We start from the raw sequence: 12,347 nt of genomic DNA on the forward strand, positions 1-12,347 counted from the left end.
GGGGGGGTTGTATATTTAGTTTAATAAGCTACAATTGTGTTCCCATTAGTCAAGCTAAGGGAGGGGAAGCAGCATGTACAAATCAATATGATCACTGTGGTCTGCAGCATAAATTTCAAAGACTGTGTACATTGGTATTTTTGCAGATACTGTACATTTTTTTACTGTTTCTTTATATATATAAATACTGACAGAAAAACACATTTCCCAAACATTTAAGAGCTTAATACTGAACATACGGCAACTGTTAATAAACTAAAACAAGCTCTGATAACAAACATACTGTTACGGCCACATATATACAAATATAAATGTATGTCAATAAAATCACGGGTTATAGCAACCATTTGACATATGTCATTCTTTTTAAACAAAAAACATCAGTACAAAAATATAAAATACAAAAAGTGTTTTTTCTTAGAAAACATTGACATCAAATATAACTGTCCTTTAAAATGTGCAAATGCTGGGCTAAGTGAAATGTCATTTGATCTTCAGGATTTTTAGAACAGCATTATAAAATAGTCTTTTTTACTTGTTTTACAACTCAAGTCAGTAAGTCTAAAGAAGGGTGACAAAAGCACCGCTTTCTGAAACATCTGGCCAGCCAGTGGGGCAACATTACATACAACATGATGTTGAGGACTATGCCAGAGGAGAGGCATTTTTAGAGTACCTGAGCAGGTGGGAATTCTTTCTGGTGAGCTCTCCTTAGACAGCATTAAATCCTCAGTTCTGTCTCCTCATGTTCTAAGGAGTGTTCATTTGTACTGTTAATGGAGGAAGAGTGACCTCCAAAAGGAGTAATGGCTGGGGAATGGGCTGCAAGTGGCGAAAGCGATGGAGAAAAACTTGGAGACATGGCTATTGAGGAAACAGAGCCATCATGGTCAATGGGAGATCGCCGCAATAAGGACAGGTGAGGAAATGTTCGGCCTACAGCAGGTTTCGGCAAAACCGTTTTAGCCCCTGGATGAGCTACAGAGGTAATAAGGGGAGGAGGGTCAATTCTGGGCTTGGGATCAGTTTTTGCTTTGGGATGAAATGGGCGCCGAGGGTTAGGTGGCGCATTCTCATCTTTTAATCTGGCAATTTCTGTAAAGACATTAGCCAGAGGCTGAAATTGAGGGCACCAATCAAGGAGGTAGTCCCAGTTGTAGCTGCCCCGTAGTTCCTCGTCGCTAGCCACAATTGCTGTAAGAGAACCATCTACAGCGGGCTTACCATCCTCCGGGAAAGCATAATCTTTCGGATGCGAGATGTTAAGCCCTCTTCCAACCCCGAGATAACCACCTCCTTCTTCCCGATAAGTTGGCAACTGGCTTGATAGTAGTGTCCCACTTAAACTTCCCAGTTTTTTCACTTTAAACCATTGGTTTGCATCCATCCCGGGCTCACAGGAAATGTCAGAGAGCTGGTCTGCATCTTGCTGGATCCCAGAGTCAGGCCCACGAGCAGCTATGTGCTCCTGCATAGAGGAGGAGATGCTGGAAACTTGAGGATACTCATTAATCATCCGGATCTCATCATCTTCTGCTGCTTCAGCTTCGGCGGAACCACGCCCACTGGAGTGAGATGGGTCAAGAGACCCACCTCGTGCATAGGTACCTCCTCCGCTCCCAGTTTGTTCTGTTGCATACCCAGGAAGAGTCTGATGATACAGCTTATCACCCCCTGGAACTTTCGAATCTTCAAGACTCTCCAGAACGGTACCATGGGTTATGATTCTGGTGCAAGCCTCTTGTTCTTTGTACCTTTGGGATCTCAAGAGGAATATCACCACAACAACTATGATAAGGAACACAATGGCTGCCAAGGAAGCTGTTATAGCACTGGCAAGCACCACATTTATGTCTCTGTTCAAGCCGAATGATGTATGGGTGACATCAATTGTGACTTGGGCAGAAGCTTTTCGGGAATTATCCAAAGTACTGTGGGCAAGAACATCCAACATCATCTTCCGTGTCTCTCTTTTGGACCGGCTTATATGTCGATGATATGCATCCATCTTGAGGGATATCACTCCTGTAGACGTGTTGACCTCAAAGTAAGGTGAACTGTTTGCGAGTGTGTAGAGGACAATGCCGTCCACCCCTCCATCCTCATCATTAGCATTTACTTGGCCAATGCTTTGCCCTTTCTTGGCACCCTCAGGTACATGGAAGGCGAAATCTGAGTTAGTGAAAACAGGATCGTACTCATCTTCACCAGTCACAAAGACTTGAATTGTGACTGTGGCTGAGTAGTTGCCTGCATCCATTGCCATAGCAATAAAATGGAAAGCATTAACCTTCTCAAAGTCAAATATAAAGCGGGTTCGCACCTCACCAGATGTTTGGTTCACTAGGAAGGAATCTTTTCCATTGCCGGAATTGTACATGAGGAAATATCTCAGTTCTCCGTATGTTCCTTTGTCATGATCAATGGCATGTATTATGGTAACTAGTGCATTCTGGGGCTGGTTTTCACGAATGCTTGCTGTGAGTGATTTAAGAGGGAAGTAGGGCCTGTTATTATTGATGTTCTTGACCTCGACAGTTACAGGAGCAAGAGCAAAGAGGCCCTGACTATCCGAGGCCTGGATGATGAACACGTGAGAGGACTGTTTCTCACTACCAAGAGACCTCTGCAGACGAAGGGACCCAGTCCACCGATCTACAGAAAAGAGCTCAGACTCGTCTCCAGAACTGATTGAATATTGAACCTCTCCATTAGCTGTTGAGTCAGGGTCCACTGCAAAAAGTTTAAGTATTTCTTTTCCTGTTTCTGCTCCTTCATTTACAATAACATTGTACATTGCCCTACTGAAGGATGGAGGGTTATCATTGGTGTCCATTACAGTGACTAAAACTGGAACACTTGAGCTTTGTTGAGGTATGCCACGATCTGAGACCACAATAGTGAGATTATAGCCATTCACACTCTCAAAGTCAAGCTTATCAACTAATATCAGTGTTCCAACTGTCCGAAATCCATGGCCCTCAAGGAAATGAACACTGCTCTCAATTTGGAAGGCGTTACCAATGTTTCCACTGGCGATGGCAAAATCAAACCTGCAGTTGTCTCTAGATAAGTCCCCATCCACCGCTTCCAGGGTTAAAATGGTTGAACCAGGAACTTCGTCTTCAGATACAGAGGCTCTGTACTCAGTCTGGTGGAATACAGGCTCATTGTCATTGACATCAGACACATGCACCTGAACTGTGGTAAGGGCGGTCAGCGAAGGTGTTCCACTATCACTGGCTTCAATTACCACCAAAATGGAAGGGCGTTGAGAGTCAAACTCAACTTTCTGCTTGACGAACAGAGTACCTATGTAAACAAATTACATTATAAGATAAGATACATAATAAGGTAAGATCAAGGCTTTTAGTACATGCTTAAAAACAGTGGTTCTCTCAACTTGTGTGTGACAACCCAATAATAATATCCTGGACAGGGTCCTGGAATGCCATGCATCCAGCTCTAGAGTCCTTAAGCATAAACTGATCTGTCACTTGTAATATGGCTAATAGTAACACAATATTTGGTGTGGTGTTTTTTTTTCTTTAGGCTAGTAAATCACACTTCTTCTGTTGTTTATAATTAGCAAATTTTCCAGTTAATTTTTTTCTACTCATTGTCATAATTTTGCATATCTTGGGAACTCATGTTGCTTTAGTTTGATTAATAAAGTTGATACTGTATCAGATTGCCACTTGACGTACTAAAACGTGGGACCTGAAGAAAAACCTGCTGAGAACCACTATGCCAAAAAACACGTTATGTCTTGTTCCTTAAAAATAAATTCTACAAGACTTCTGACAATGATTCGGATGAAAAAAATAAACAAAAAGAAAATAATAACAAAATGACATATTACCATTGCTTGGGTCAATGTAAAACATGTCCTTTGTTGACACAACCCTGTATGTTATCCTTCCGTTCTCTCCAGAGTCCTTATCTGTAGCAGTTACTGTGATAACTGAGCTTCCTGCTGGCAAGTGTTCTGCTAGAGTCACCTGCCAAAGACATAAATCGGCCTTAACACTCATGGCTTTGAGCAGTACACAGCATCAATTTATTTTGATTTAAAGGGTAGAATATCAAAGCCAGTAATCAGTTATTATTAAGGCTCTGTGAAAGTCTCTTCTGATTGGTCAAATAACTGTTTACTATATATTATTCAAACATCTTGGGTTTAATTTTGAAATAAACTACAGAAATGTACTCTTTCTATCAATATTCATCCTGAACCTGTGATTTCTCCTAACGTACCTCGTAAAGGTCCTGGGAGAAGACTGGAGCATTATCATTCACATCCTCCACAAGCACAGTCAGATTTGCGTAACTCTGTTGCTTGGAGTCCGAGGAGCTGATGGTCAGCGTGTACCATGTTCTATCTTCAAAGTCCAAAGGGGCAGTCAAGGACACCCCTCCTCCATAGCGATGTATTCCAAACTTCCCTTGAGTGTCTGAGTCCAGAAGAAGGGAATAGGAGAGAGCAGGTCCAGAGTCCACATCATTCCCTGTGACCTGAGTGATCACAGTTCCAATCAAGGTATCTAGAGAGAGAAATACACAATCTTGATAACCCAGTATAAAATGATATTTATTGTTTCCGTTTGTGGTTGCACCTTTCAAAAGTATTACATTTTACTAGACAACGCCCACCATTATTGGACACATTGTACAACATCAGTGACAGGAAATAACCATTAAGGACTTTGGCGAGAAAATGCCTGGTAATTGAGTCAATCTTTCAGTATGGTGTGCCTCATTGTTTGTCTGCCAGAAAAAATAGGAAATTTAGTTCATTGATTACAGGAGTGATATGGAGTTCAAACAGCAGTCAACTTACTCTCAGGGACCCGGACTTCACGTGGAACAGGGATGGTGGGACTGTTGTCATTCAGGTCTACAATGATCACAGTGAGAGTGGCAGAACCTGCTAACCGAGGACTGCCTCTGTCCGTTGCCATAATAACCAGGCTGGAGACACAACAACATAATTAGAGCAGAGTCTGGCCATTCTCACAGACTATTTTTATGTTGACGGGAAAGAAATTTAAGATGTTTTAAAATGCAAACTCTAAAACTAATCAAAGATAAAAAGCATATTTATTGATTAATAACATAATACCTATTCCTAAGCGATAGAAGTCACATTCTTTTAACGATTTTCGGCCCATTGATTTAACTTCTTTAGCTATGAAAGCCTTAGAGAGGGAAGTTAAGTCACAACTTATCACAGCTACGGGTCATAAGTTAGATTCTTTGCAGTATACATATCGCACTAAAAGAGGTGTGGATGATGCAAAGCTTTTGCTCTTAAATACCATACATCAACATTTAGAGAATAGAGGCACATACGCTAGAATGCTGTTTGTTGATTTTTCCTCTGCGTTCAACACAATGAATCCTATTATTTTAGCGAAAAAACTTGTATGTGAATTTGATGTGAGTCACGACTTAGTTTTATGGATCCTAGATTTTTTGACATGTAGGCAGCAAAGAATCATGTTGAATGGAGTGTTGTCGGATACGCTTGTTACATCAATTGGATCTCCTCAGGGGTGCGTACTGTCTTCAATTCTCTTTATACTCTATACAAATGAATGTCATAGCACTAAGGATAACTGTCATGTAGTTAAATATGCTGATGATACAGTTTTTCTATCTTTGTTAACGAGTGCAGAATGTGATGACAGTAATGATCACAACGAGTTCTTTGAGTGGTGCAGAGAAGCTGAACTACAATTGAATATTACTAAAACGAAAGAGATGGTAATTGATTTTAGAAAAAAACGCCTTCAAGGTGAAACGTCTAGGTTACTTGTGTAACCCTCGTTCCCTGAAGGAGAATCGTTTGCAGACCTTAGTTAGGACTTGCTCAAAAATTATTGGTGTGCCTTTGCAGAGTCTAGCAGAATTCTACGAGCAAAAAATGTTACGGAAAACTCGTAGTATTACGGGAGATGACTCTCACCCCTTGAAGGTTTACTTTGAGGTATTGCCCTCTGGAAGAAGATTCAGAAGCATTAGATATTCATCTAATAGATATAAATTAACTTTTGTTTCAGAGGCTATACGTTTTTACAATTCAAAGTCTCAGTTTTTTTTTTTTTTTGTATGGAATTTATTATGAAGCATGTTGGGTTGTGTTTTTTACTTATTTATTTCTTTGTATTTTCTAGGTAATATCATATGTTTGTATTAAGTTGTTGTGTGATGCTACTACCCTACTTTAATTGCCCCTTGTGAGATTAATAAAGTTGTTAAGAATAAGAATTAATTATCAGAGTATATAAAAGTTTAAACCACATCCATGCAACTGCCTCTACAGAAGTGTCATTCCGTCAACAAATACATGGGCATGACTTTTTTTTCTTAGCTATTTAAAATATTTAAGTTTTTTTTTTTTTAAGTGAATTTAAGACATTATTTTTCAATCACTCCTTTTTAAGGAAAAAAAGGTAAAAGGAAACGATCTTAACTGCTATGAAAGCAGATGGAAGAACTTAGTACTTCGTCTGTGTCCAGATCTCTCTGTCCATGATGGCAGCAGTGGATATACTGCCTGTGACAGGGTCAATCTTGAAGAGGCCGCTCATAGATGATGACCTTATGGAGTAGGTCACCTGCCCATTCTGACCCTGGTCCAGGTCATTCGCCAACACCTGAGGAAATTACCGGTGAATTTGGCAATGAAAATACAGACAGATTTGCAACAGCTGCTCGAGCGTAACATGAACCTCTAAGCAATGTTGGGCTTGGAACTCAAAATATTTAGAAAAAAAGAAGTTGAAAAAGGGAATTGGTTGTGGCTATGTGGGACAGCTGAGCCTATATTCTCACCATGGACAATGAAAACATTGTGGGAGACGCAAAAGAAACTCTTTTGGCTTGCACTGAAAATATGCTGTATTTAGGCCAAGGGATGTTGTACTCCACAGCTTTTATGAAGACTCAACCACTGAGAAAACAAATGGGAGATTACTATACCTGAATGATAGAATGATCATAGCCCTGGGCCTCATGAACATAAGCAATGTAATTGTGAAGTTGAAAGTGTGGTAAGTTGTCATTGACATCCTGCAGGAGAAGGTTGACTGCCATGAAGGAACTGGAGGATGCAGTTTCAGCCTTGACCACCAGGCGGAGTCGTGGGGTCTCCTCAAAGTCCAGACCTTTGGAGCTTCCTACCCAAATCTCACCTAAATAATGAATGAATGTATTATGACTAATAGTGAAACATCACAATAAATTCATGCAAAGACTTAGATTTACTATCATACCTGTGTGGGGGCTGATGCTAAAGGACTGCTGCTTGTTACCACTGAAAATGCTGTAGTTAATGCCACTGCTGGATCCATCAGGATAGTGAGCCTGTATCTGAACAACTGCTGTACCTATGCAAAATGCAAGACCTTTCTTGATTAAAAGGAAATTTTCCATCAACTTGGAATGTATGAAAGACTGTAGTGATGCACAATACGTCATTACCATATCGGTTAACATTGATGTTTTATCATAACAGCCAATATTGGATATTTAATCATGCATCTCATTTCCCTTATTTTTACATTTAGACTACCAACATCTAACACACAACATTTATCATAAAAACTTGAAAACTTGGGCATTAGCCAAAAATGTGTTAATATTGCTCCATCTGTAAAAGATTAATATCCTAAACTAGGCATCCACATCCAATTTTGGCAGACGCTTGTACCCAAAGCAACTTACATTGCACATGAGGCATACATTTTATCAGCTCATGCAGTAGTCTCTCTGGGAATCAAACCCATGACTTTGGTGTTGATATACTCTCATAAAAAAGGTACAAAGCTGTCACTGGGGCAGGACCCTTTCATAATGTGCTAATATGTACTTTTAACATACTAATATGTACCATTTAGGGGGTAAATACGGTACAAATATGTACCTTTTAGCTTTTGTACTTCAGGGTACCAGCATAGAGACAGCCTTGTACCTTTTTTTGTGAGAGTGTAGTGCCATGCTCTAGATTGAGATACAGGAATATCAGTTGGATATCACTGATGTACAGCAATTTGACATATCTGTATTGGTTTCCAAGGTCATCAATCGCACCTTTAGCAGCATTCTCCTGCAGGCTAACATCCCTGGTGTTGCGTGAGAAACGGATGCCCTGGTAACTCTGCTCTCTGATGTACACGATCACAACTCCCAGAGAGGACTGCAATGGGTTACCCTGATCCATGGCCTCCACAATGAGGGTCCGCTGGTTCTGAGTAATCGCGTGGAGCTTTTCGGTGGCCTGGATGTCCCCAGTCAAGGAGTTTATGGTGAAGCCTTTGACTGGATTCGCAAACCGATAAAAAACAGATCCATTTGCACCGAAGTCTTTATCTTCAGCTCTCATGGTTGCCAGCACCTTGTGGTTGGAGAGACTACTGCTGGACACATTGATGATGAGCGGGTCTGTGAGGAAGAAGGGGGCGTTGTCGTTTACATCTAAGATGTAGATGGTCACTTCAGCAGAAGTGTTACGGGGGTTGGAGGCTGAGGAGTCCATGGCATAGACTTGGAAGCTGTAGGAGGCTGCTTTTTCTCGGTCGAGGGCTGCTGCTGTAATAATGCGACCTATGTGTTGGTCCACGATGAACATGCCTCTGGATTCGCGGCTCAGGAAGTAGACCACCTGACTGTTGGACCCTTCGTCCTTGTCAGAGGCTGAAACCTCCAGAACAAGAGACCCTTCCGATGCATCCTCAGATACCTCCACAGAGTAGCTGCTGCTTGGGAACACTGGGCTGTTGTCATTTAGGTCCAAGACACTGATGTCCAAAATGACAGTGCTGGTGAGGGATGGTATACCCTGGTCTTGTGCCTCCACAGTGAGGGTGTACTTTGCTTTGGACTCTCGGTCCAAAGGCCTGGAAGTAGACAGCGCACCTGATTTCCTGTCCAGGTGGAAATCACCAAAACGGTCTCCGTCTGAGGAAAGAAAGATATGAAAATAATGTTGTCATCTGGCCTGTTAGTGTCTTCCCACTCTGGGTATACGCAATTAAACAATATTAATCAATTTCATCAACGCTGACCTGTGAAGGGTGCAATGTATATTATATAATTTTTTATTCCATTTCATAATTATATCCTGTAATATAATAAAAAAAAAAATTCTTAAGTAAGAGAAATAAATAAAAAGTTTCTTTCCTTTAAACTATTACTTTATCAAATGAATTTTTTTTTCTTTAACTAAGTATTCATAACCATGACAGTTGTGTCTATTTTCCTGTACATATGTCAGTACAGGCTGCCAGATAGTGTTTGACTAACTTTTGTGGAATGATGCGGAATAATTAATCTTTTCTGCAAAATGATACAAAAGTTTTTTTTGTTTTTTATTTAAAGGGGTCATATGATGCGATTTCAAGTTTTCCTTTCTCTTTGGAGTGTTACAAGCTAATTGTGCATTGATAAGATTCCTGAAGTTGCAAAGACTAAAGTCTCAAAACCAAAGAGATATTCTTTATCAAAGTTAAGACTCTGCCACGCCCCCCTAAAACGGCTCGTTCTAACACGCCCCCACATGTCTACCTCACTATGTGGAAAAGAGGCAGGGCATAGAGAACCCACAATAATGTAAAGTATTTGAAAAATAATGTGTTTTTTGAACATTAAAGCATGTCAACATATTCTGTTACACCAAATACACAAAATAATGATCTTTAAAAAAGCATCATATGACCCCTTTAAAGAATATTTTTATTCAGTATAGATGCATTAAATTGATCAAATATCACTAAAGATATTATCATTATTATTTAGCAGCACAACTGCTTTCAACATTGATAACAAGACATGTTTCTTGAGCACCAAATCAGCATATTAGAATGATTTCTGAAGGATCATGTGACACTGAAGACTGGAGTAATGGCTGCTGAAAATGTGTCTTTGCTATTATATGAATAAATTACATTGTAAGATATATATATATATATATATATATATATATATATATATATATATATATATATATATATATATATATATATATAAAAGAAAACAGTTTTTTTTCTAGTTCTGATGAGGTTGTACTAACTGTTGCTACAATGGGGGAAGGATTAATGGGTATCTGTAGGACTGAAAATTACCAAGTATATGTGAACATTTAGCTGTTTGTATAAAATATATAATAATATTTAACAAATATTATACAACATAAATATTGCTCATGGCATTAATACCAGTGATTTTGTAGTGAACCAGCCCACTGTCCCCAGAGTCTTGATCTGTGGCTCTAATGGTGAAGAGCGTCACAGGTTCCTGGTTCTCAGGCACCTCCAGACTATAGTACACTCTCCCAAAAGCCGGTCTATTGTCATTCTCATCCAGCACTGTGACGCGCACTGTGGTCTTGGCGAAACTGGGAGGAGAACCACCATCTCTGGCATACACTGTTTATGAGAGAGAGGTTATAAACTGGCTAAACAAATCCATGCCCAACCGTGACATGACATTGGCAGAAACAAAAAAAACTGCAAACTATGCTATTAAACTATTTAGTTGCAATTAAGCAACTGCAAGTACCTGTAACAGCATAAACCCCTTGGGCTTCCCTGTCCAAAGCCTTGGTGGTGGTTATGACTCCTGTCACCGGATGAATACTAAAATCATCTCCTACAATACTTCCGTATGTAACTATTCCATTGGGCCCTATGGAAAAAGCATAAAGACATGATAAGAGATGAATTAACACAGTTTCCTTGAATGCAAGTCCAAAACATCACGTCTGAGAAAAACCCATCATTCTTAAGAGGCTGTGTTCACTTTGCACAATGGACTTTTCTCACGGAATGGGTAAAAATAGTGGCACAGCCGTTTTTATTTGTTTGTAGTTAATACTGCTGTCTAAGCAGTTGGTCTCAATCACCCTCCCCCTGGTCTTTGGACAGTAGATCGCGTGCAAAAGGCGAGCAATTTGGCAGTGTCATCTGTTTACCTCGCTAATTGTTCATGGAGAGAAAGTTTATGGTCCTTCTATTTTATTTGCCCCTGAGTATGTCCAAGAGAATGCAGTGCTCCCTCCCACCCTGGCATCAATTAAAACCACACACTCTAATTTGTGATGGGTTTGGCTGTAGTATCCAGTGTTTTTAGCAAAATGTTAGCGGTAAACAAACAGTCGAATCACTTTTAAAGAGGATGGTGTGACTACCGCCAACCTCACAAGGTGGAAATTTACTTGTCTCACTCCATGTGTGCTTTCACAGACAGTACCGTTTAATATCAAACAAGTATATCTGAGGCATTGTGTGGCAGAGATACAGAGGAATGTAAACAAAATGATTAGGGCTGCCAATTAAACGTTAATTTAGTGTGATTAATTAAATAAAGAACATAATGTGATACTAAATTAACGTAATTAATCATGTTCCTGACTCATATGTACATTCCATAATATAGGATTTTCCTACCATCAAGATCAATTAAAGATTAAAGTACAAAATTGCAAGTTTTTGTGAGTCCACAGACAACGTACCTTCCCAAACCCCATTTACAGGGAGCACGTTGCACAGAACGAATAAAGGACACATGCAAAACGTGTTTGGCTAGATAACAATATGTTTTGGTGAACCACTTATACATTTGACACGCCATCTTATAAACGCGGCACTCGTGACATTAGTCTACATCAGGGGTCTGCAAACTCGGTCCTGGAGGGCCGGTGTCCTGCTGAGTTTGGCTCCAAATTGCCTCAACACACCTGCCTGGAAGTTCCCTATATATAGTATTCCGGCTAATGACCGGAAGTCTCGCACACATTCACAGAAAACGTCTCAGGTTACTTATGTAACCATGGTTCCCTGAGTAGGGAACGAGACACTGCGTCCTCTAGGGGTCGCTATGGGGGACGCCTCGTCGTGACCCGTGTCTGAAGCATACATTGAAAAAACACCAACTCGTTGGCCGGCGACAGCCATGACGTCACTACCGGTGCGACTATAGTATAAATAGGCGCTGGGAGCTACACATAATTCTCTTCTTCGTCTTCATTGACTGTTTTGTTTGAAGCGTGCATTTCTGTGGTAAGAGCGATCTCTATTTATCTCATTATGGCGAGCACTAGCAAAGCATTTAAGGATGTGTGCATCCATGTTGACGTTGTTTAACATCTGATGACACACACAATCTATGCGTTGTTTTGTTTGGGTGTCTCTCTTTTCGAGGAAAGAGGGGCAGCCATCTGCTTCCCGCGGTTCAGGACCCTCCGCTGCTGAGGCACGGAGGAGAATGAGCTCGTGGGGATCTCAGGTGGACCTGGCCGATGAGTTTAGAGAGGGACTTTCCTTCTCGCGCTCATCGGCGGGGGGCGA

General features: G+C 40.5%; 1 protein-coding gene across 1 annotated transcript in view; it reads right to left on the bottom strand.

The window, feature by feature from the left end:
- Positions 1 to 471: 471 nt before the first annotated feature.
- Positions 472 to 12,347, bottom strand: part of LOC107558986 (protocadherin-16-like) — a 98,708-nt gene continuing 86,832 nt past the window's right edge. Inside the window, exons 12-21 of the mRNA XM_016242699.1 lie at positions 10,561 to 10,686; positions 10,218 to 10,427; positions 8,095 to 8,961; positions 7,278 to 7,391; positions 6,985 to 7,196; positions 6,508 to 6,659; positions 4,841 to 4,971; positions 4,258 to 4,544; positions 3,863 to 4,001; positions 472 to 3,312 (exon numbers count right to left, since the gene is read on the bottom strand). Coding sequence (XP_016098185.1) covers positions 722 to 3,312; positions 3,863 to 4,001; positions 4,258 to 4,544; positions 4,841 to 4,971; positions 6,508 to 6,659; positions 6,985 to 7,196; positions 7,278 to 7,391; positions 8,095 to 8,961; positions 10,218 to 10,427; positions 10,561 to 10,686 — 4,829 coding nt within the window. The 3' untranslated portion in view covers positions 472 to 721. The remainder of the gene's footprint in view (positions 3,313 to 3,862; positions 4,002 to 4,257; positions 4,545 to 4,840; positions 4,972 to 6,507; positions 6,660 to 6,984; positions 7,197 to 7,277; positions 7,392 to 8,094; positions 8,962 to 10,217; positions 10,428 to 10,560; positions 10,687 to 12,347) is intronic.

Source organism: Sinocyclocheilus grahami, unplaced genomic scaffold, assembly GCF_001515645.1.
Source record: "Sinocyclocheilus grahami isolate Dianchi unplaced genomic scaffold, SAMN03320097.WGS_v1.1 scaffold671.1, whole genome shotgun sequence".
Classification (NCBI taxonomy): domain Eukaryota; kingdom Metazoa; phylum Chordata; class Actinopteri; order Cypriniformes; family Cyprinidae; genus Sinocyclocheilus; species Sinocyclocheilus grahami.